The 22,404-nt window shown below is 41.6% G+C and overlaps 3 protein-coding genes across 6 annotated transcripts; all 3 read left to right on the forward strand.

The window, feature by feature from the left end:
• Positions 1 to 386: 386 nt before the first annotated feature.
• lpar4 (lysophosphatidic acid receptor 4) lies at positions 387 to 6,175 on the forward strand. 2 transcript variants are annotated; one of them, XM_053323322.1, is made up of 3 exons: positions 387 to 480; positions 4,203 to 4,987; positions 5,109 to 6,175. In XM_053323322.1, exons 2-3 carry the CDS (start codon positions 4,412 to 4,414, stop codon positions 5,595 to 5,597), a joined length of 1,065 nt encoding a protein of 354 aa, XP_053179297.1. In that variant the 5' UTR covers positions 387 to 480; positions 4,203 to 4,411; the 3' UTR covers positions 5,598 to 6,175. The 2 variants fall into 2 exon arrangements, with proteins under 2 accessions (XP_053179297.1, XP_053179296.1); XM_053323321.1 differs by having other exon boundaries at positions 438 to 509.
• A 2,747-nt stretch (positions 6,176 to 8,922) lies between these two features.
• On the forward strand, positions 8,923 to 12,399 carry p2ry10 (P2Y receptor family member 10). Of its 2 annotated transcripts, XM_053323314.1 has the most exons (4): positions 8,923 to 9,045; positions 10,298 to 10,560; positions 10,656 to 10,836; positions 11,092 to 12,399. In XM_053323314.1, the coding sequence occupies exons 2-4, from the start codon at positions 10,352 to 10,354 to the stop codon at positions 12,004 to 12,006; spliced, it is 1,305 nt and encodes a 434-aa protein (XP_053179289.1). In that variant the 5' UTR covers positions 8,923 to 9,045; positions 10,298 to 10,351; the 3' UTR covers positions 12,007 to 12,399. The 2 variants fall into 2 exon arrangements, with proteins under 2 accessions (XP_053179289.1, XP_053179290.1); XM_053323315.1 differs by lacking the exon at positions 8,923 to 9,045 and having other exon boundaries at positions 10,284 to 10,560.
• Positions 12,400 to 13,332: 933 nt separating this feature from the next.
• gpr174 (G protein-coupled receptor 174) lies at positions 13,333 to 22,331 on the forward strand. 2 transcript variants are annotated; one of them, XM_053323323.1, is made up of 4 exons: positions 13,333 to 13,393; positions 13,678 to 13,834; positions 20,301 to 20,756; positions 21,388 to 22,331. In XM_053323323.1, exons 3-4 carry the CDS (start codon positions 20,553 to 20,555, stop codon positions 22,213 to 22,215), a joined length of 1,032 nt encoding a protein of 343 aa, XP_053179298.1. In that variant the 5' UTR covers positions 13,333 to 13,393; positions 13,678 to 13,834; positions 20,301 to 20,552; the 3' UTR covers positions 22,216 to 22,331. The 2 variants fall into 2 exon arrangements, with proteins under 2 accessions (XP_053179298.1, XP_053179300.1); XM_053323325.1 differs by lacking the exon at positions 13,678 to 13,834 and having other exon boundaries at positions 13,361 to 13,393.
• Positions 22,332 to 22,404: the final 73 nt, after the last annotated feature.

Consider the following 22,404-nt stretch of genomic DNA (forward strand, 5'->3'; position numbering starts at 1 on the left):
TCCTCTCTCTCTCTCCCTCTCTCTCTCCCTCCTTCTCCCTTCTCCAGAATCTGCTATTCACTCTCCTCCTCCTCCCTCTCCCCTCCTTCTCCTCCCCTCCTCCCCCCTCCTCCTCCTGCCCACTGCCTGACCGAGGTGCTATTGTCTCGTTTCCTGTGGCCCTGCAAGCAGATCTGGACGTACACGCACGCTCACACGCAGGCGCGGTGGATGTGATGCGTTCCCATTTCTAGCGGACGGAGAGAGTCGCCGGGATTAAATGAAGAACACAACACCAGGAGGAAAAGTTTTCTCTCGCCTCATGGAAAAACAGCTCCAATTTGTTTGAGATAGAAACTCCAAGTAAGATAAGTGAGTAGATTCAGCGTCAGCAGCAGCAGCAGCAGCAACAACAACACTTTGTGAAAAATTATGGAGTTTATCTTTTGACAGCTGCACCGCCGCACTGCTGCCAGACTGACAAACACCAGTGACCAGGAGGTGAGCTGTCAACATCCATTCAGTTGCCAGTAAGTTTGCACTGCTTTATATCAAGACATTAACTTTTTTTTTTTTTTTTGTCTTCAGTTCAGAAACATATTTTGTGTTGTTTAGCTGCTTCCCACAGCCTGTGAGACCATGAATATACTAACAGTTATAATAGCTGTATGCAGCTGTTATCTATCATGGTTGAAAATGAAGAAAAATGCATCTCTAGGCTGTAGATGTTTGACTGGTGTTAAATATTGTGACTGGAAGAACAGATTAACACATTTCATGACATGTTAATGTAATTAACTACACACCAATTATAGAGAAACATCAACAAGTGAGTGCTTGTCGGCTTAGAGAGAATATTTCTACTTGTAGGAATTGAACATTTTTTTAGCTGTATTATAGATTTACTGAGTATCACATGACTTTGAACTAAAACAGTACAAACATCTTTCACTTAGGCCAATTCAGGTCACTGACACATCACTACAAATTACAGTACAGCCTTAAAAATTGCTAATTGAATTTCTAGCACCACATTTTTCCTCCATGGTCTCAGCATGGTCTCAGTGAAAATTGAATATTTCTTCTAATCAAAGAGTTTTGTGGGCTGCATGTTTACTTATGAACTGTATCCTTCATCAGTTGTGGTCTACATGTAAGAAAATAATGAAAAAAAGCTCCATCACATTCACTACAGATGAAAACACAAAGATATGTAGTTCATTATTAAAGAAGATAACCAGTAAACATTCACATAAAGATCAATTGGAATCGATGAACTGGAATAACCTTTTTTGTGTGTCAATTAATCAACTAATCGTTTAAGAGCTAATGAAAACTGAACATTATGAACCTAATAAAGTCTTATTTGGAGGGCTGTGGTGTGTTAGTGGTATTAGTGGGATGTGATGTAATTTGGGTCACAGTTCAAACGAGGCCATCCTGATTAAAAATACACTCTGTATTGTGTACTAACACCATTAGCTGCCCTGGCTGTAAACTGTAAAGATGTCCTCTTAAACAAAACACTGTGTGTCTGGTTGTCCTCCACCTTCAACCCACCCTGTTTTCTTCCTCCTAGCTAGTGAAAGAAGGGAACAGCTGGATGTGAGCTGAGCCTGAACTCGATCCGTTCGTATCAGCGGGTCCCAGAGGCCTGTTTCTGTCACTGCCGCGGCTGACTATAAGCGGGGGGGAAACCCTTTAACTGTGCAGCTGTCCATGACCTGTACACACACAGGACTGAAATCCCTCGGCAGGACTTCTAGTAATCCACAACATGCTTAAATGTGTCTCCGCTCCAGGACTGAAGCTGAGGCGGTTCTTGTTACTTTCTAACACAAACTGTATAGCAGCCAAATTCAATGTTCTATAGGCTCGGCTGCCTGAAGAAACAACATCAGCTGAATATGAAGCCGACACTGTCAGGGGTCCTGGGACCGAGCCATAGTACACAGAACCCTACAGTGTGTGTGTGTCTGTGTGAGGACTGGCACATTTAGGTGTTTGCCTGCTTGTGTATGCACGTGTGGAGAGTTGTGCATATGTAAGTGTGTATTTGGTGCAGACGGGTACAGTGAGGGTATTGTAAGGACCGATGGAGGCTTTCTGGTAGGCGTGTGAAAACGCAGTAAAGATGTCACACTGCAGCTGGCACTGGACAGGCCTGATGGACTGCTCACACACACACACACAGCGTTTCCTTTGTGTGTGTGGTGAAAAGACAGAGTGAATCTTATCCAGACACACTCAGGATTTTAACACGCGATTCTTAAGACCATCCACCTCACTGCTGCTTTTGCTCTGTTGCATAACACAAGATAAGACCAGTCTTGCTTGTTAAAGATGTACTCTGGTGATTTAAAATTACACTCACGTAAACTTGGGACATGTGGGAGAGAGATTTTATTAAATAAAGATAAAAGAATGGTCAAAATCAATGCAGCAGAGGCCGAGATGTCCTGACTTTTCAGTCCCTGATATGCTCCGGAAACACTGTATCCTACAATTCCCAGAATGCAGCTGTTGTTAGACTCTCCCTGACTGCCCATGGCTTTCAAACATCAAACTTCCAGTGTATAAAGCTGCCTCTCCATTACAAATTTGCAGCCTTTAAGTTCAAATCAATATAATTCACATTTTTTCACATTTTCAGAAATGTCTGTCAGGAAGCACAGAGGAGGTTATACAACTGTTTTCACATGTAGTTCTCCTTGTGACTGATACTCATATGCTAAATCGCTGAAGTTTCCCCTTTTAAACCATCAGAGGTGAAGTTAGAGAGGTAAAATTACCTCTTTCTTCAACTGCTGTTTTATCTGCTGAAGTACAGCTTCTGTTTTTGGCTGAGAGCCAATGAAGTGGTCAGCGATTTTGTCCAGTACTGTATCTTTTGTTTGGCACGTGTCTGTTTGATTTGGACTTTGAGCAGTATTTAATTTCTTGGTAAAGCTTCTGATAGTGTACTGCTCATCTGTTTTAGTATTTTTCACCATACACCACCAGAATAATATGAAAGATGCTATAACCAAATTTCCTTATGCACTGTCAAATGCTATCGATAATGTTTTAAAAGTTAAAATATATAATTTATATCTAAATGTAGTTCAGTGTTTGAGGGTTGAGGTATTTAATGTCCATACTTAACATTTGTAAGCAACTAGTTTACAGATTAGCAAGGTGTCGATCTGGTAATTTTAGAAATGAAGAATTGGACATTTTACAAACAACAGAAAATGCAAATTGTTAAAATCTGAGGTGTAACTGTTTGGTCGTCCCCGTTGCTGTCAAAGATGAAGTGTAGAATGTGACCCGTCATCTGAAAACACAACACAACACCGCAATAGAGATTCGGACAGATTTGCATAATGTTAGTTCACTGACCATCGTATTTCTTCATGTAAATTACCAGAAAATCATCTTTATCTCAAACTGTCAAAGCATTTAATAACAGTGCTGTGTTACGGTGTAGCTCTGCACTGCTTTTACACCAAGCAAGAATGTTGTTTATTTCTTCCAGCTGGAGTTCAGCCTCTGATCCTTTCTGTACTTCTATGAGCTCTTTAACATTGATTCATGAATAAATGTAGCTGCAGTGTGTTTAACCTCTTAATCCATAGTACATGTTCCTGTCTCTGGCTGCTCTCACACTTCTGATGAGTCCTGCATGTCACACAGCCATGAGAGCTCAAACCCTCTGATGAGACTTTATTCATACTGACAGATAGCACATGAACTGCACATGGATACACTTGATGCATACTGCGATTAGGCAAATTAACGGAATGTTCTAGTTGTCTTTATTCATTAGAATTAAGGTATTGAAACAGAAACTGCGTTAAGTTTTAGTAGATATTGTCAAAATCAAGAGGACATTGTCAATTGGTTTTGGTTGTATATTGAATGCTGATAAATAGAATAGAGTGAAATTAATTATATCTCATTTACAAGCGAAACAAGATATCCTGTAATGTTGGCTCTTTTATGATAATCTTTTCTGTAAACTTGAGTTATAAAATCCAAGTTAAAATAACAATTCTGCTATCTATAAAATTCTATTCAAATATTAATCATACCAAGTGCTTTGTTTAAAAGTGTAATGGCTCAAGGCGTATACCATTATGCTTCATGTTATGGAGAGCTGGAGTTGGAGTTGTTTGCTCCTTGGTGTTTTTAACTTTTATTGTGAGGAAGTGACCATGGGCCTTTTCCTTTTCTCTCCACAGGAGGACAGACCAGCCCTGCATCCGTACATCCTGACTGACTCTGCCTCCATTTGTGTGTCTGAATGTCCACGATGGCTTGGAGGGGGCTTGACTGGTGGATCCCCTGCTGACACCTCCGATCCCCAGATATCCGCCCTGACTCCCCCCTTTCCTGAAGACTTTAATGTAACCTTGTGCTGTGGAGAACCTTTCACCTCTAAGCTCTCATCATGGCTAGCCTGGTGCTCAACGAGACCGGAATGGAGGACTGTGGCATCGACGACTCCTTCAAGTACAACTTGTACTCGGTGGTCTACAGTGTGGTCTTTGTCTTAGGCCTGATCACCAACTGTGCTGCGCTCTTCGTTTTCTGCTTTCGGATGAAGATGAGCAACGAGACCACAATGTTTATGACTAATTTAGCGTTATCTGATTTAGTATTTGTTTTTACGCTGCCATTCAAGGTCTTCTACAATGTTAACCGCCACTGGCCATTTGGAGATGGACTGTGTAAGGTATCAGGAACAGCCTTCATCACCAACATCTATGGCAGCATGCTCTTCCTCACCTGTATTAGCGTAGACCGCTTCCTGGCAATAGTCTACCCTTTCCGCTCCCGCTCTATTCGCACACGTAGGAACGCGGCGCTGGTGTGTGCCGCCGTGTGGCTGACCATTGTGGGGGGAGGGATATCAGTGACCTTTTTCTCCACCATCAACAGCACAAACAGAGCCACAACCTGCTTCGAGGGGTTCTCCAAGAGTACCTGGAGGACGTACCTTTCCAAAATCACCATCTTCATCGAGGTGAAGGGCCTGATAGTCACACAAACTGACATGCACACAATTTAAACCATTTTATAATGAGTATTAATCTAACCAGAAACATAACATTGAATTTGTGTTATGCATCTTGTTATCATTCCAGATTGTGGGATTCCTCCTCCCCCTCCTGGCCAACTTGGTATGTTCCTCGCTGGTTCTACGAACACTGCGTCGCCCAGTTACTGTTGGTCATGGCTGTGACAGCAAGAGACGTGTCCTAAGGATGATTCTGGTCCATCTTGGCATCTTCATCATCTGTTTTGTCCCTTATAACTCTATCCTCTTCCTGTATGCCCTGGTGCGGACCCAGGCCCTGGCTAACTGCACTGTGGAGCGCTTTGCCCGAACTCTTTACCCCATCACTCTCTGTCTGGCCTGTCTCAACTGCTGCCTGGACCCTGTGGTCTACTACTTCACCTCAGAGAGCTTCCAGAAAAGCTTGACCATGGGGGGCAAAGGGACAAGCTCCCGGCCTGAGAGTATCCCTCGCAGTGACACAGAGACCCAGGACGCAGCAAACACTCTTCCCAGAGACACAGACACTCTGGCCAGCAATGGAAAAGAGACTAAGATGTCTGAGAGTGAGTTCTGAACCAATAAGGAAGACAGAATGTAAAGAAGGGCAGGGTGGATTTGAAAGACAGGAGCCCTGAATTTGCAAAATAAATAAATCAGCTGCTTGGTCCTGAAAGTGACAAACGCATAACTCAGCAGATTAGTTAAATCCTGAGGTAAATCCTGAGGTATGGCCCAGGCTTTACGGATTAATCCACCACTGGAGAGAAGAGGAATGTATCTGTTTATTATAAGCAAACACTACAGGGACCAGAGACCTAGCCACACCAGGACAATTGTGAAAGTCCAGGGACATGCAGAGCCTCTAAAAGAGACTCAAACACATGATTACTCAGGTGTAACACACACGAACACTTACACATGCACTGGATCGTGGACAAGATGGAGATTTCCTTCCACATTGTTGACATATGCTGTTAAGTACTTTTGTAACACACTGAGCCCTTAAGTTTTATTGTTATTGAGTTCAAGCTTTCACAATGCAGTATATCATTTTAGGACATTAATGTTATGACACTCTTTAGTGGTGAAACCCTTTGTTATTATAACACAGCAGCGCGCTGACCTGCTGAGTTAAACGTGTCTCATGTTGAAGTTTGAGGCCATTAAATGACTGTTTTGAATTGCTTTCTTGGCTGCATTTATTATTTCTGTCCCCCGCCTTGTGCCTGTCAGTTCGGTCAAACCTACCATGAACTGGCCTTTATCAGCATGACTGTTCATTTGAACTCATAGAGGAGTTTTTCTACTCAGGCTCTTTTCACCAAGCAGCCAATGTGATCTTGTTGTGGGCGCAGAAGGCAGCTCTGATCCAGTCGAGGAGTTTGGCCTGTGTGCTGTGTCACAGGCCAAATGCTTATTATGACTGGAGCAATGGTCCATTGTTTGCTCCTGAATGAGGTCTCTCTGTCTTAATCTGGCCTTAGACTGCAGATCTGCTCAAAGTCTCTTACACATTGCAATGTGCACTCACACTCCAAAGTACGTGTGAGCACTGTTGATTACATACTCACCCAAAATCATTGTGTTACACTACATGAAGAACAAAACAGTGAAGATATTATTAGCAGATCTGGGATGCCTTCAATGAGATCAGGTTGCACTGAGAATAAGGGTCTGGTCACACATTTACAACAGTGAAATTAATTGATATTGCAACAAAATCCTTTAATTTCATGGTGAATCTTTTGCATCATGTTCAGTTCTGGTGGCACTGACATACAAACTTGTGTTCATATTGTTGACCAACTGCAAACCATCCTGCCATCGCTAACCTTTTGTGGGAGCTTAAGAGTCAAAAATGGAGGTATCAGTGATGGATTATCAGCTGTGTTTCACAATCCACATTTATTCAACCGTTCCTCTGTCGAAATATTAACTGCGAAAGAGGAATGGTTTGAATACAGTTATGAAACAAGAGTCACAAATACATTTTGCGAATAACTTTGCCGTTAGCAATTGAGCAAGCTAGCCAATTTGGAGACCCCCACCTTCTCTTCAATAACTCTTATTGAATAAAACGATGTACAGTACTGAAGACAAAATGCCAGTGATAATGAAACAGCACAATGGAGAGAAAGTAGGAAGAATTTCGGAAGACTGTTGTGACTGCCTTGTGCTAGCATGTTTCCAGCAGGGTCAGCTGTGTGTACTCTACAGGCTCCTGCTGGAGAAGGGGACTGATTTCTGTTTGGGACATTATACAAGATGTTAGTTCAAGTTGTTTATCCATTCATTCATAGAGCCATATAATACAGACTCATGGCCTTACTTGGGAATGTAATAAGTCTCTCTATACCTGCTACAGTGACATGCACAGAGAGGAGGAGGAGAGAGATAACCCCCCTAGTAATCCAAGAAGGCCCCTCTAGTAACGTGAGTGATGTGACCATGTGCATCAAGCAGCAAAGTCACAGACAACAGTGGATGTCTTTGGGTCAAGGGTGGCAGAGAGGAGGACACTAGAGTGGATAGAAGTAGAGCAGGAAATAAGAGGAGTGGGAGTGAAAAATATGTGCAACAACTGGACTCTACTCCTTGACTGGTTCTTGTCAAGAATTTTGCTAAAAAAATTCAACAGAGGACTACAGTGTTCACTCCAAATGTCTCCTTTAAAGGAACAATCTGTAATCTGAAAAAAACTGCACTCGGTTAGTAAACTGTGAATATTGGTCTGATTCTGACCTCTAGTGGCCATAAGTCTGAACAAACGATAGCCACCTCTTCACTGACCCTGAATTACCTTGTGTTACTTTATTGTTTTTTATGTTTGTTGACCACCTGCCTGTTTCTGTTGTTTTTTGAACGATAGTTGATGTGAAACTCAACTGTACCAGCTCAGGAAGCTTATACGCCTCTCAGAGGGGCGTTCACTGTCTCTGTATGTGTGTTAATGTATCAGATCGTGTGAAACTAACTAGATGAAACTGCTACCACCATGCTGAACTGTGGTTTTGCGTCCCAGATGCACGTGAACATTTTTTGATAGACCCACCCAACTGAAACTGCATCCACGTGCCAATAAGGGAAATCGCCACATCTCAGTATCAGTAGCCATACAAGCAGAGGAACTCCCACCTTTTAAAGCACAAATCTACCTAACATCTAAATATGTTTTGATATATCGCAGCTTTAAAAAAGGAAGTTAAGAATCTGATAGGGGAAGCGGATGAACACTACAACAGCGGATGACATCAACACCAAAAGTTGCAGCATGTAAAGTGAAAAATGTTTTGGCCAGGCTTAGTATTAGTCACTGCAGGGAGATTAATTATCGTAGTATATAGTGTAGATGTGTACAAGCAAACTGTGTGAGTAGCAGTTAGTGTCCTCATTTATGTCCAATGACCAGATCACCTGCTTGTAGAAATCAGAGATTCAGAGACAAGAGGAACTGATATGTGCCTGTCTGCCCTTCTGTCTGTCTGTCTAACTTGACATTTATATTTTTACCCACAAATGTTTCCAATTTTTTTCACAACTCTACACACCCCCCCCCCCTCCTCTGTACAGTCAGTAGCAAAGCCTTCTCTCTGTTGCAAGGGACTCATTGACGTAGCAAATGGCAGAAAAACATTTACAGGCGTGAGCAAAGAGCTTCCCCTTCCTCCCATCATACCATACTCAAGAAAGCGAGAGCCATTGCAGCCTGAGATCAGCCCACACCAGACGCCACCACCTCACAGACCTATACACTCAAAACTGAAACCACATCACTTGGTGGGGTTGTTGCTGTCTTGGTCACAAACACTGACAGGTTTGTCTTGACAGCAAAAAGCGCGCCACAAGCATTTGCTTTGTGCTGCTGTGAAGTTCGAAGAGGAAAGCGTTTTTGTGCGTCCTTCTGCTGTTTACAGAGGAGTGTGAAGCTGGGATGCTGCTGGTACATGTGGCCGTCATGCCTTGGTCTGACCTCCACTTTTCATCCATGCTGATCATTTAGGGAGAAGACAGCAAAGTACAAGGTAATGACAGTGTTCTTGTTAATAGAGATAATGTGTCTAAGGCTGTGACACTGCTGAACTTTGTCTGAACATTTCTGGTGACAACAGCTTTGTTGTCAAATCCTTTTTCACTACAGTGTGCAACATATGACAAGTTTCATGTTATAGGCATTTATAGGGTGTTGCAAAATGTAAAAATAAGTTTTGGATTATGTGTCTCTGTTGTTGTCGTGCTAGTTTAATCTTTATTATTTCAGATTTATTGATGTAACTACTTTAAAATGTTTTCAGTGAAATGCTTTAACAAATTATGACAAAGGTTTGAAATACTATTTCAATGATTTACAGTGTGACAAATGTGTCTCACATTGCAACGCAGTGTGAGAAACACATGAGACAATTTTATCTTTACCACTACCCACAAAAACTAACTGTCAATGTTGCTTCCTTTAATTTAAGCCTAATGACGTGCTTTTGCACCACACTTAACAGGTAACATGAGGGAATACATTGCTGCCTGACTGAGTTAGACTGATAGCCCCAACGGCCACAGTCAGAAATGGTCAAAATTATACTAGCAGGGCACAAACTGTCACTGCTTCTGGGTGTGGTGTCATCCTCGTGGCAGAAGGAAGGGTGATGATTGAGTGATAAGCAAAGTAAAGGCTCAGTCTTTCTTTCAGTCATTTCCTACTAATATCTTTGGCCAGACAGAGACATCTCTGATTTATTAGTCTTTCTATTGCTGTTTTTATAACTCAGTGCCTTATGAAACCGACACATGCAAGAAATATATTTTGTTTCACATTTGTTTAATGTATTATATTATTAATTTCCTGAAATATATTTAATGTAATATTTGGACACCACTTATTAATAAGGCACCACTTTTCATGCACACAGATGAGTTATTTAAGGCTTTATTAATGGTTAATAAATGTAATAATACTTAAATAATACAGAACAGTTAGAAGCTGTGGACATTTTTAGTGATCACAGAACTAACTAACTTGTATAAGGGGTGACACAATATTTTGACAGTCCTTTATAACAGTATTATAACCTGGTCTCTTTATTATAACCTGGGCCAATTCAATTTGACGGAGCATGTGACCCCCTCAAATGTTTGAGACAGGATACCTTTGTTAAATTGTTAATTCTACTTTCACTTTCTACTAAAGCATTGGTACATGTTTCATTAACCACAAACAAAGCTATCATTTATAACATTAATGACTTCCATTATCTGTAATCTTTCTTTGTTCTGTTGCAGGGTGTCTGAGTGAAAAGATGAATTGAATTATGCCACTGGTGTCTGTGTGAGGGAATGACTTTGAATATGTCTGGATCATGGGAGGAGTCCCTGCTGAACTCTTCTTCCTCCTCCTTCTCCTCCTCCTCCTCACAATGCAAACACAACATGACCAGCTGGGAAGAGTGCATGGAGAAGATGTACACCTACTTCTACCTGCTGCTCTTCATCCCTGGGCTGCTGCTCAACACCACTGCCCTCTGGGTCCTCTGCAAACACATTAGGTGCACACATACAAACACACACTGACACCCACCCAATATAATACCTCAAATACATTTTGGACATGTGGCTAACTCTTCTGTATGCTGTTCCACAGTAAGAAGACCAAGACGGTGATCTTCATGATAAACCTGGCGGTGGCAGACCTGGCCCACATCCTCTCTCTGCCCCTCAGGATCTACTATTACTTCAATCATACATGGCCCTTTGGACGGGGCATGTGCTTGTTCTGCTTCTATCTCAAATACCTCAACATGTACGCTGCAATAGCGTTCTTGGTAAGCAGGCTACACAGGGAAAATAATCCTAAAATATCCTAAAGGTTAGGTCAAATAACATTCAGGGATTTCTCCTCTCTTTAAAAGCAAGCAAGTGTCTCTGTTGATAAAAAGTTGTTTTGGGAATAACAGAAAGTTATGTGAATGTATGCCAGTAGCTCCCTTCAACTCACTTCTCGGAACAAATAAACTTCCTGCAACTGTGACTCTGGCATATAATTTCTACATCACTCTTTCTGTTTCCTTTGTTTATAGGTGTGTATTAGTGTGCAGAGATGTGTCTTCCTGCTGAACCCATTCTCTGCTCGCCAATGGAGGCGGCGCTACGACGTGCTGATCAGTTTTATAGTGTGGGTGGTGGTTGGTTTGGGCTGCTCGCCTTTCATTTTGATGCGAAGCAGCAGCAGCAGCAGTGCCAGCAGTGTCAGTGTCGGTACACAGCCAGTCTTAAACATGTCCAATTCTTTTTATGCTGCTACGACCCATCATCCCACCACTTACATCAAGCTCTACACGCCGCCTTTCATTACCAGCCCCAGCAGATCCACAGAGATCCCCAGTACCAACTCTACTAATGTCGGCTGCTTTAAGGATTTGCCCATGCGTCGTCTGCCTACTTCTCTGGCGGTTGCCATGATGGCTCTGGCTGAGCTATTTGGCTTTGTGATTCCTTTAACCTGCATTTGTTACAGTTCCATCCGCATCGCCCACTCCCTCAACCAGAGAAAGACCCAGGAGGATCAGAACAACAGCTCCTCAACACGCAACCGCACTCAGTCAGTCAGCTCAACAGATAAATGTCATACAAACAGTGAGAAGCGCCGTGCCCTGCAGATGGTGCTGGGCTGCACTATGCTCTTCTTGGTCTGCTTCGCCCCCTACCATCTGAACTTCCTGCTCTACCTGATGGTGTCCCAGGACATTGTGTCCCACTGCCCTACCAGGCTGGCCGTGCGTCAGTTCCACCCGATGTCTCTGTGCCTGGCTAGCCTGAGCTGCTGCCTCAACCCTCTGCTCTATTACTTTCTGACAGCTGAGTTCAGATTACACCTCACCAGGCGCACCTCCTCCGTTACTTCTGCACTCCTCTCCTCCCCGATCAGCTCCCGGACTCAGCGCCCTGCACCGCAGAGGTTGACAAGCATGGAGAGCAACTGCTCAGAGTTCTGAGAATGACAGAGCTAGACAAAATTCAGAAGAGCAACAGATAGATCATGATGAACTTGAAAACAGACTCATCCAAAGATCCAAGCAACACAACATGATGTTAGCACATGTCTTTAAGTGTCACAGCTGTCCAGTACAAACTGACCCACTGAGCTTTGACTTCAATGTGAAGAGGCTCTCAGAGGACACAGTTTCAGAACAAACAGATCAGGAACTGAAATGGTGCCTATTGTGTGTTATGCAATGTGTGGGTACAGGATAGGCTGCCCACAACAAGCTGCTTCTGTATCACGTGTCTCCTGTTCACATCATCAGCAATTTTAAATAAGCTATAAGTTCTATGTAAATGTATACCAATATACTGCAAATAAAATCAAGTCTTTGCCTTCTTTCTTATCTTTGGGTGTGATGTGTTTCAGTATTGGGTAATTGAGGTTAAACTTGTATGGTTGACAGATGTGGAAAAAACAGGTGCTAACTCATCTTTGCTAAACTTCCTCTCGCAGTGCAAAGCGGTGAAGGCAGTTGGCACCAGTTTGCAGCTGCTCTTAAAACCGGTAAACTGCCAGGCTCTGCGGGTCGGCGTTTAAACTGAACTTCAGTCTCCTGCCCTCCCGCATCTGCTAAACCCAAGTCTGAGCCCAGTTTGAGAATACTCCCACCCACAGACATTTACAGCCCACCTTCGGAAAACTAACAAGTGTCATGGTTCACCCACCAGAACGCATCCTCCCCTCAAGTCATACAACAGTGCTGTGTCAAATATGATCTGCTGTTTGGTTTCTGTTACTATCATGGTGTAAAATATGTGAGCAGAAGAAACCAACAGCAGCGCAGGATTTTTTGAAAGGCTTAAACAACAGTTTTTAGTTTTAGCGTTGCGTCCTGATATACTACAATCTTTTATAATCTATCATCAAGAGGACATACATGGTGAATAGACATTGTCTGTAATGAAAAAAAATGGCTTTGAACAGAAGAGCGGAAGTCATGGTGTCAAAAAATGATTGTTAACCACACCCACACATTCACAGGAAGCTCTCGTGCATGCTGAAATCCCCCAATACAGCACAATTAGAGGCAGAAAAGAGCAGAAAAAGCAGAAAAGAGATAAAGGAACAAAGTAAGTAATCAAAACAGGAAATAATAATAGGTAAAAGCTGAGAAAGACAGTTGAAACTGTCTGAGGTAGATAAAGGGAGACAAAAAGAGTGAGTGAGAGAGAGAGAGAGAGAGAGAGAGAGAGAGAGAGAGAGCGGGTGGGTGGGTGGAGCAGAGAAACTGAATAGTAATGGTGGGAGGAGAGACGAGATAGTATGAGTGTTGCATATTTCTTTACTCTTCTGCTTTTAGATTGTGATGCTACGCAGCTTCAAATTTGAAGACAGAGGTGAGATAATAACTGTCAATCTTTATTTATTCATTTTTTAAGTGAGCGTTTGTGCTAGAGGCGGTTAACAGCTGGATGCTTTTAGTGTGGAGTCATTCCTCATGGGGGATCTCGTATGTTTCTCCAATGTGAGGAATGTCTGTTATGTTGAGGGTGTGTGTGTGTGTGTGTATGTGTAGGCCTCTGTCAGAGCGTTCCTCTCTCTCTCTATAGCTACAATTGTATGCAGTTATCTATGTGTTGTTTGGAACATGGGTCGTGACATGTTTTGTGTGTTGGACCAGTGCACGTGGAGACAACTGGGTGCTCACCAACAACATTTTGGGTGTTTGAATGGAAGAGCTGTAATGTGCCAAAGATCCAGAGAGAGATGATTCACATGGGCTAGAAGAATGCGTTTTTATTGGCAAGACCTGAAGACTAAAACTGCTCCGTCTTAAGGTAGGGTCTTACCATGAGCGACTCTTTTCTGAAGCAGAGAAACTTCTTAAAACTCTAAATCTCAACCGTAACTCCTCAGTTTTCCCTCTCTGGATACTGAAATAACAATAACATACAAACATATTTTTCTCATAATAAGATGATGTGTGACTACTGGACATCAGCAGCTTTCGTATGGTTAATGTTGTCCACTGCCACAAACCTCGAGAGGGAATTGAAATAATTGATCATCACTTAGAAGCCCTTCGAGACCATGTAGACAGTCTCTGACAGAAGCTTGTACGTGCCCGAAAGAGAGTAATGAGAGAAGAATCACACTGAAAAAATCACACTGGCCAAAGGTTACTAAAGCTAAAAGGGAGACTGGGGACTGAGGGGTCCACTGGGAGCTTTTGTAAGTGCTGTGAAGGAGGATAAAAGGCACATCAGAGAGGCCAGAGTGCTGTGGAGGGTTTATATCTCTTAATGCGGAGTTGTACAGCATCCACATTGACCCAAAATCCCCTCTGTACTCATCCAAAATTCCTCTGCTTGTTAATGTGGAAAGCAGTGATGGTAAGTTCTTTACCCCAGTATATACAATTGTATTTATACTGTATGATACTTCTACTTCTATTCCAATTCATTTCAGAGGGAAATATTGTACTTTTTATTCCACTATGTTTATTTTACAGGTACAGTTACTAGTTGCTTTTCATATTGTGATTTAACGTAAAGACATATGACAAAAAAAGCAGTGACTGTAGTCGGGGTCCCCCTCAAATTGTCTCAGTTGGCTAAATAATTGTTGAAATCCATAACAGCTAAAATTATCCAACATTATTCAAAAAATAGCACTAATTAGAAAAAATGAATGTAAATGTGTATTGATGGAAAGTAATGTCTTCATTTTTTCCACCCGATTAATCATCTCACCCACCTCTCACACTTGTCTCATGACCCTCTGTAAATGAGTGTGCCCCTAGGTTAGAAACCACTTAACTACTTAAAGGTCACTACCTACAACAGTACTTTGAAGTGAGGCTTCAGTATTTACAGCATAACAATGTTATAAATAATGACACATCAATAACAGAAGGCAATTTCCAGCAGAGTGATGATACTTTAACTACTTCTGTACATTCACTTCAGTAGGGTTTTGAATGCAGGAGTTTTACTTGTAATGGAGTAATTCTATATATGTTATACTGGTATTTTTACTTAAGTGAAGGATCTGAATACTGAGAAGAGGACAGAGAAAAGCATATCTCACAGTTCAAGGTATTAATGTAAGTACTACTTGGAAAATACCTCATCTTAAAAGTAATTTCCCTTATAGAAGTAAAACAGAAGTAACACTCTGTTACGTCTAGAGGACATACTGAAAAGGTTCTTGTTTATTAGTTGTGAAATTTTCTGAGCTATTTTTGGTAAACTGTTGTAATCTTTACTGGTCCTCTTCATGCAATGAGGTCCTGTTATAATGAGGGATTTACAAGCACTTTCCTGGAAGATGTACTCTGTCCTCTACCCCAGATAAAATGGTCCTTAAGGGTTTCAGAAATGTGTTGACAACAGGCCCTGCCAGGTTTCAATGTCATCAGGAAAACAAAAACATAGAAACAGTGTAGAAAGGTTGAAATTCATTGTTTGAACGCTTTAAAAAAGGTTTTGCAAGATTGAAGTATAGTTCTGAAGCTTTGTATAATGTTTTTAATAGGCAAAAAAAAAAAGTAAAATCACTTCAAACATCATACTGTATTTGAGGTTTCCTTCTTCAGAACTGTGGATCTTTTCAGTGTTTCTCCAACACAGATTTATAGTTTCGAATTTGTCAGTGTTCTTCCGGTGAATCAGTTTGTTTTCCAGGTATGAAACCTTGTACATTTTAAACTGAACAACTGGTGCATATATGTTGGGAAAAAGGTTTTGATATGTTGAAATTTTTGAAAAGGTAAATCTTTATTTTGAGACTTCTGTGGATGTATTTTGCATTCATATGGCAGACTGCTGAGTTTGCAGCACCCACTTTTGAGACATCTGCCCACATAGTTGCGAGCTTGCGAGTCACATGATTTCTGACAGCGTCTTCCCGAGGCTCTGATCTGAGTTCACACATACTCAGGTATTTTTGTGAAAATGTAGGTTTTTGTATGCATTTTGGCCTTTCGTCTACATGCAAACAGTATTTTAGGTCGCTGAAAACTGACCTTTTGGAAAAATCCTTTCTACAATTAAGATATCCAGAATCTCTGTTTTCAGTGTTGATGTATAAACAAGGAAAATTTTGTTTTTGGCTTCTGGCATGAGTGTGTTTGCCATTATCTGCTTTGTTTACATGAGCCAGACTTGGCTGAAATAGAGCTGGTTCCAACAAGACTTTATATGTTTACAGATAAATGTGCAGTTAATCTTCCACTTTACTAAGGAACAAAGGCATCAGAATGCGTTACGGAGGTCACTCCGAAGTTGCTATATTACAGATGTCTGCCAAAAATAGCTTTTCTTAAGGTGTATGATTGGCCAACATAGATTTAGTTTGGCATGCTCTTCACAGTGGTTCAATTAAGTTTTTGCGTTTTCATTTGGACGGAGATTTTCAAAGAGAGGAGACAGAAACAACAAAGAGAGGAATAACCATGTTTCAAAAAGTACCCCTGTTCATGTGGACTAGGTCTGAAACTCCAAAACAGATTCTCTGTTGAAGTACAGTCCAGACATAAAAGCTACTGTCTTCATATCTTATTAACGGAACAATAATTTCCAAAATGACCACCAGTATACTTATAAGAAGGCCTGAATTTAGATATTAAGACCATAATGACTTACTAAAAAAAGTATTGACTCATCTCTTGAAAGAGGTTGAGGTTTTTGGAGCCAAGGATTTTTTGAAGCAACCATCTAGCAACCATTAATGGTATTGTACTTTACAATACTTCTGTATTGGCTTCAATTTCAGGTTGTTGACACTTAGTTTAGCCATTAGATGGTCCGAGTCGGGGTAAGAATATAAGGGTCAGAGCCAATCAGATGCAGAGTAGGGATGGATCTTTGTAGAATGTGAGTGGGGGAAAAAAAACCCTGTCTGGCTTTAGTGTCATGTGGAGCGACATCCGTTTCTGATGATGACAGCTGGATCAGCTATCAGTCAACTTCAAGTCCCCAGGAACAGCGGTGGACTTTGAAGGCAATTTGACATGGAGGCTGTGGAATTACAACTTCTGGGTATGACAGGAGCCCAAAAAGCATTTTTTCTGCACACAATCATAGGAAAAGGAGCAGCTGTAAAATGGTGGATACATTTTTTTGAGTGTCACAACCCCTATGAAATGTCTTGTCTCACTATCAGTATTAATCCATTCAGACGGATCACATTTCAAATGTCTAGAAAAGCCACATTATTGAATAGCCATTTAGCCATTTAGTTAAACAGAGGGCTAAACCGGAAGTTAGCTGTCAGCTGGCAGAAGTCCCTAGTGAGCACACTCTCCAGGAGCTAATACTAATAAAAGTGTACTGTTATCATTGTCGGAGCAGCTGTTTCCTCTCTGTAGCCTGTTACCTGTTTGACAAACACCTGCACATGAAAAAAACAAGTAGGGTACGGATTAAATACCTAAGATAACAAAATAAAATATAAAAATTGGGAGTGATACATTTGAGTTTAATCTGTAATGTATCCACTCAGTGATAAAATTAATAACTGCTTACCATTAGGTGGGCATGTTGGCAGGTAAAAGAAGGCTCCTCTCCTGTCTTCTCAGAGATCCCTCCTTGATCTTTGCTCCTCAGAGAACTTTGGAGAAGGGCCCCCCTGACCAACGAAGATTCTAACCATAACCATGTCACTACTCATGCCTAAACTGAACCAAGTAGGTGTGTCATAGTAAAGTGGTTGTGTCTTGTAGTTCTGCAAATAGACCAATCCCCCAAGAAATGCACAAGACTTTTTAAGCCAGTTTAACATAGTGGCCAAGCCGTGGAATTACAACTTTCGGGTCCGCTGTGAGCCAAATAAAGCATTTTTCCCACACACCATCATGGGAAAAGGAGGCGCTGTAAAACAATGGATATATTTTTTGAGCACCACAATTCCCATGAAATGACTAATTTCAGAAATTGATCCATTTGGTCTGATAACATCTGGAAAGTCTAGAAGAGCCACATGAGGGCTAAACTGGAAATTAAGTCTGTGGTGCACATGTTCGATGAGCCCAATGATCAGAAAATGTGAGCACCATCCAGGTAATTTCTTTACAGTGGGAAGTGACTTTTTTGTCTGTATGCACCACTGAGCAACTTTGATATATAATGAACAGAGCACACCTCCAACGCTTCACACCTCCAGTTCTCTTTATACATCCATGAGATAGATCTACTTGGAAATAAGAGTTTTGGGACAGCCTTCTGAGTGGAAGACCAGAGCAAATTCTGGTTCAAGCAAGAATCAATGAATGAGGAAAGGTCAAATAAGGGCCTTGGGATGTACCCCATGCCTGCCACAGGCACTGCTTGGGGACAATCAGATAGCATAGAGATGTGGGCATCCTGTTTACATATCCTGTGCATGTCAGTCATTGGTAGAGTAGTCTATCAATCCCACCTCAGCTAGTAAATATGACATGTTATTGGACTTCAGCAGAGAGAAAATATGTTAAGAGCAAATTCCCTTGCCTCCAGGATCCTGCCTTTCTTTTGGTTTCAAACCATCTGTTTCAGAGAGTTTCAGACCAGAGCTGTGAGAGGACACTGCCAGAAATCATGTGACTTGCAAGCTATGTGGGCAGATCTCTGAAAAGTGGTTGCTGTAAACTGAGTTCTGAAAGAACAATCTGCAATACGAGTACACAATACATCAGAAGTTTCAAAATAAAGATTTGCCCTTTCCAAACTCAAGTTTCAACACAAAACCCTTTTCCCAACATATGTGCAACAGTTTTCAGATTTAAATTTACAAGGTTTCAAATGAATAGTGCCAAATTCGAAAATTCTGAAACTGTGTTGGAGAAACACTGTGAAAAAAGCTGCAGTTCTGAAGAAGGAAAACTCAAATACAAAATCATGTTTGTGGAGATTTCACATTTTTTCAGGCTATCAAAACATGCAAGTCTTCAAAATTTCAAGCTTTCAGAGAGAGTTTCAACCTTTCTAAACGTTCTTTCGGTTTCAAAATATGACATGATATTCATAAATAAAAGTCTGTGCTGTAAAAATATAGACCACAACATGAAAACTTCTAATCTTTCTGATCAGCTTAGATCATAGAGAAAACTTCACAGATGAAACCAAATGAATACATCATAATTTTAAGTCATTTTTTAATTAAAAAAAAAAAGAAAAGCCTTCAAGTGACAGTTACTTATATTGGACCATTTTCTGGTTTTGTTGAGCCTTCTATGATAGTAAAGTGAATATCTTTGGGTTGTGCACTATTTGTCATTTTTCTGGTATTTTGTACGCCAAACAGCTAATCAACTCATTGACAGATTAATTGATAGTTGTTAGTCCCTAGTGAGTGGTATGTTGTACCAAATTAACTGCAGTAGGTGTAACTACAAGTTAGTAGTTCAGCTCCAGATATGACGGTGTGTCTCCATTTTAACCAAAAATTAATGGTAGTCTAACTCTTTAAAACCTTCTGAAATGACTTATTTTGTGCTTTTGGAAATGTCAAACAGCCATTTATACATGTGATCAACATTAAAATGGTAGATTCGCCACAGACAGAGTTGTTCCTAAGAAGAAAGCAGGCTAATTTGCCTTGGCCTGACCTGTTAACCACACACCCAGTCTGACTTGTTAACCATGCTAGTTTCACTAACGCTTTGCATAGAGACTCTCACACTCGCTTATTGTATGCTCCTAAAGCTCAATAAAGAAGTGTGCGGGAAATTACAGCAACAGGTCTCTGTAGGTTTGCATACTTACTGTAACTGCAAAAGCTGTTATAACATAATTTATTATGTGGTACACAATTTGAAAACGTGTTATGACTGGCTGAGGCTAACGGTGTTAGACCTGAGTGTGTTTGTGTTTGTCTGTATGTGCTGCACAATGTGGTATTTGTCTGATCATGAAAGGCTATTTCTCACTTCCTGATAGCTATGTGGGAAACATGCAAAATACTCGGCCATCAGAAGCTGATTTATGGCGGCAAATATAATCCGTTATTGTTGCTTGCTCTCACCTATCCCAGCATGCACTGCGAGAAAGGCAGAGCAGGTGTCCACTTTGTCACAACCACGTCTTACATTCGGTAGACAGGCAACCGCATATTACAAAAGAATGATTTAGAGGTTGCAACTTATCTAGTCTGCATGTTTTTCATGAGTGAGAGGAAATCCACGCTGAGACTTCGTGCAGTGAGGTGACAAAACAGTCAGACAGATGGACTGTTCTTCTTTCCTGTTTTGCAGCATTTGGACACAATTTCAGACACCTCACTAAAAACTTATTTGAGCTGACCTACTTTTCTCTCCCCTACCAGGATGAATTGTTCCTGGGATTGAAATGCGGGAAGTTTGCCTTCAACTTCGGTAAAATAGGACATTATTTATCTCTGAGGGATGATGCAGAGAACGGGACTCTAGTTGCACAGCATGATCTCCTCCTCACCATGATGGACAGCATGGACGCTTACCCGTCACCAGACTACAAACAGCTCTCCTGATATAAGCTTCCCATTGGTTCACAGGGCAGCTTGTCTTTACTGTTCACAGTAAACAGTTCCTGGCTTAAGATGAGCCAGAACAATTCCAGCTGCGGAGATGATGAACAACTACAGAAGTACCAGCACTATATGTATGCAGTGGTGTACAGTGTAATCCTAGCACCAGGCCTGCTGGGTAATGTGCTGGCGCTGTGGGTGTTCAGGGTTTATACCAGAGAAACCAAAAAGGCTGTGGTGTTCATGATGAATCTGGCTGTTGCGGACCTGCTGCAGGTGAGAATCTTTCTATGTCTCTCTCATATATGATTGTTTTGTTTTTGTTAATCTCATACACCTGTCTGTTGTCACATCTCAACTAATCTAATTTAACTCAGGATACGTTTTTTGTCATACATACACACTGTTTATTAAACATATATTAACTGTGTTTGCGTGTGTATAAATTAAGACATGTTGATATTGAAAGTTAATTCGTTTGACATGAAAAATTCTTAAAGGGCAAGTGTGTAGGATTTAGTGATATCTAGTGTTGAGGTTGCAGATTGCAGCTCCATGTGCCCACTTCCAAGCATGTAAAAAAACCTGTGATGGCTTTGAATCTCGCAAAAAGCCCTCTTTAGAACCAGTGTGGTTTGTCCGTTCTGGGTTACTCTAGAAACATGGCAGTGGAACATGGAAACCCCCGTTAAGAAGACCTATATCTAGATCTATAGAGAATTGAATATAAGAAGTGCACCAGGCTTTGAAGCCAATTTGACATAGTGGCCGAACCCCATAATTACGTCATGTGATGCTATTGGGCCCAAAAAAACCTTTTCCCTTTTTTGTTTGCTTTTTTTTTTTTTTTTTTACTGTCGTTTGTTTGTAGCTCTGTGACCATCTTGACACTCTCTGCTCCTCTCAGGTGCTCTCTCTGCCATGGCGGATCTACTATTACCTGAACGGCGAATGGGCCTTTGGTAATCTTTTCTGCATGATCTGCTTCTACCTTAAGTATGTCAACATGTACGCCTCCATCTACTTCCTGGTGTGTGTCAGCATGCGCCGCTGTGAGCTCATCATTCGACCACTGAGGTACAACTCATCCAAGAGAAGAGGAGACTGGATAATATGTAGCCTCGGATGGATGTTGGTCTGCCTGGGTTGTCTGCCATTCCTTCTACTGAGACATAACAACGGTAAAACAAACTCCACTGGTTCCTCTACCACAGAGGCAACCTCCCCACCTGAGTTAGTGTGTTTCTCAGAACTGTCCATGCGAACTATCAGTGTTCCAGCAGCTTGGGTTCTCTTGATCCTAGCCGAGCTGGTGGGCTTCATCATCCCGCTCGTCCTGGTGCTAGCCTGCGCCTGCCTGACTGCTGGGAGCCTTAGGATGTCAACAGCGGGGGCCTTTCCCGACCGAGGGGAGAAAAAGAGGGCGTTAAGGATGGTGCTAAGCTGTGCTGTGGTCTTCTTAGTGTGCTTTGCTCCTTACCATATCACCTTGCCCCTGGACTTCATGGTCAAGGCCAACACTCTGTCTGACTGCAGCTTAAGGAAACTGATTCTGAGATTTCATCCTGTTACGCTCTGCTTGGCCAGTCTGAACTGCAGCTTGGACCCACTCATATACTATTTCACAACTTATGAATTCTGGCGGCGACTGAGTAAGCCAGAGATACCAGAAAGCATGACTTTCACCAGGCGATTGTCATGCATTGCTGGAGGAGAGGACATACAAGATGACTAGACTACAGACAGTCTCTCTGAGCTTACCCACTAAACCCTGAGAAATCTGCATTTCCATAAACTAAGACAATGTAATGTACATACAAACTAGAACGGGAGTTTCAAATGTGAATTTCTTCTATTTATTTTTTCAATAAAAAGGCATGTCTGTTCTTTGTATATTTGCATAGCCCTGGTGAAGAGTGAGCTG

The sequence above is a fragment of the Scomber japonicus genome, chromosome 8 (genome assembly GCF_027409825.1).
Source record: "Scomber japonicus isolate fScoJap1 chromosome 8, fScoJap1.pri, whole genome shotgun sequence".
Taxonomy (NCBI): Eukaryota; Metazoa; Chordata; class Actinopteri; order Scombriformes; family Scombridae; genus Scomber; species Scomber japonicus.

What these genes read in the sequence shown, in the direction of transcription:
- lpar4 (XM_053323322.1), top strand. Translation starts at nt 4,412, where the DNA reads ATGGCTAGCCTGGTGCTCAACGAGACCGGAATGGAGGACTGTGGCATC. An exon ending in AAATCACCATCTTCATCGAG is followed by an intron (nt 4,988 to 5,108) that starts GTGAAGGGCCTG and finishes TTATCATTCCAG; the next exon opens with ATTGTGGGATTCCTCCTCCC.
- p2ry10 (XM_053323314.1), top strand. Translation starts at nt 10,352, where the DNA reads ATGACTTTGAATATGTCTGGATCATGGGAGGAGTCCCTGCTGAACTCT. An exon ending in GTCCTCTGCAAACACATTAG is followed by an intron (nt 10,561 to 10,655) that starts GTGCACACATAC and finishes GCTGTTCCACAG; the next exon opens with TAAGAAGACCAAGACGGTGA. An exon ending in ACGCTGCAATAGCGTTCTTG is followed by an intron (nt 10,837 to 11,091) that starts GTAAGCAGGCTA and finishes CTTTGTTTATAG; the next exon opens with GTGTGTATTAGTGTGCAGAG.
- gpr174 (XM_053323323.1), top strand. Translation starts at nt 20,553, where the DNA reads ATGAGCCAGAACAATTCCAGCTGCGGAGATGATGAACAACTACAGAAG. An exon ending in CTGTTGCGGACCTGCTGCAG is followed by an intron (nt 20,757 to 21,387) that starts GTGAGAATCTTT and finishes TGCTCCTCTCAG; the next exon opens with GTGCTCTCTCTGCCATGGCG.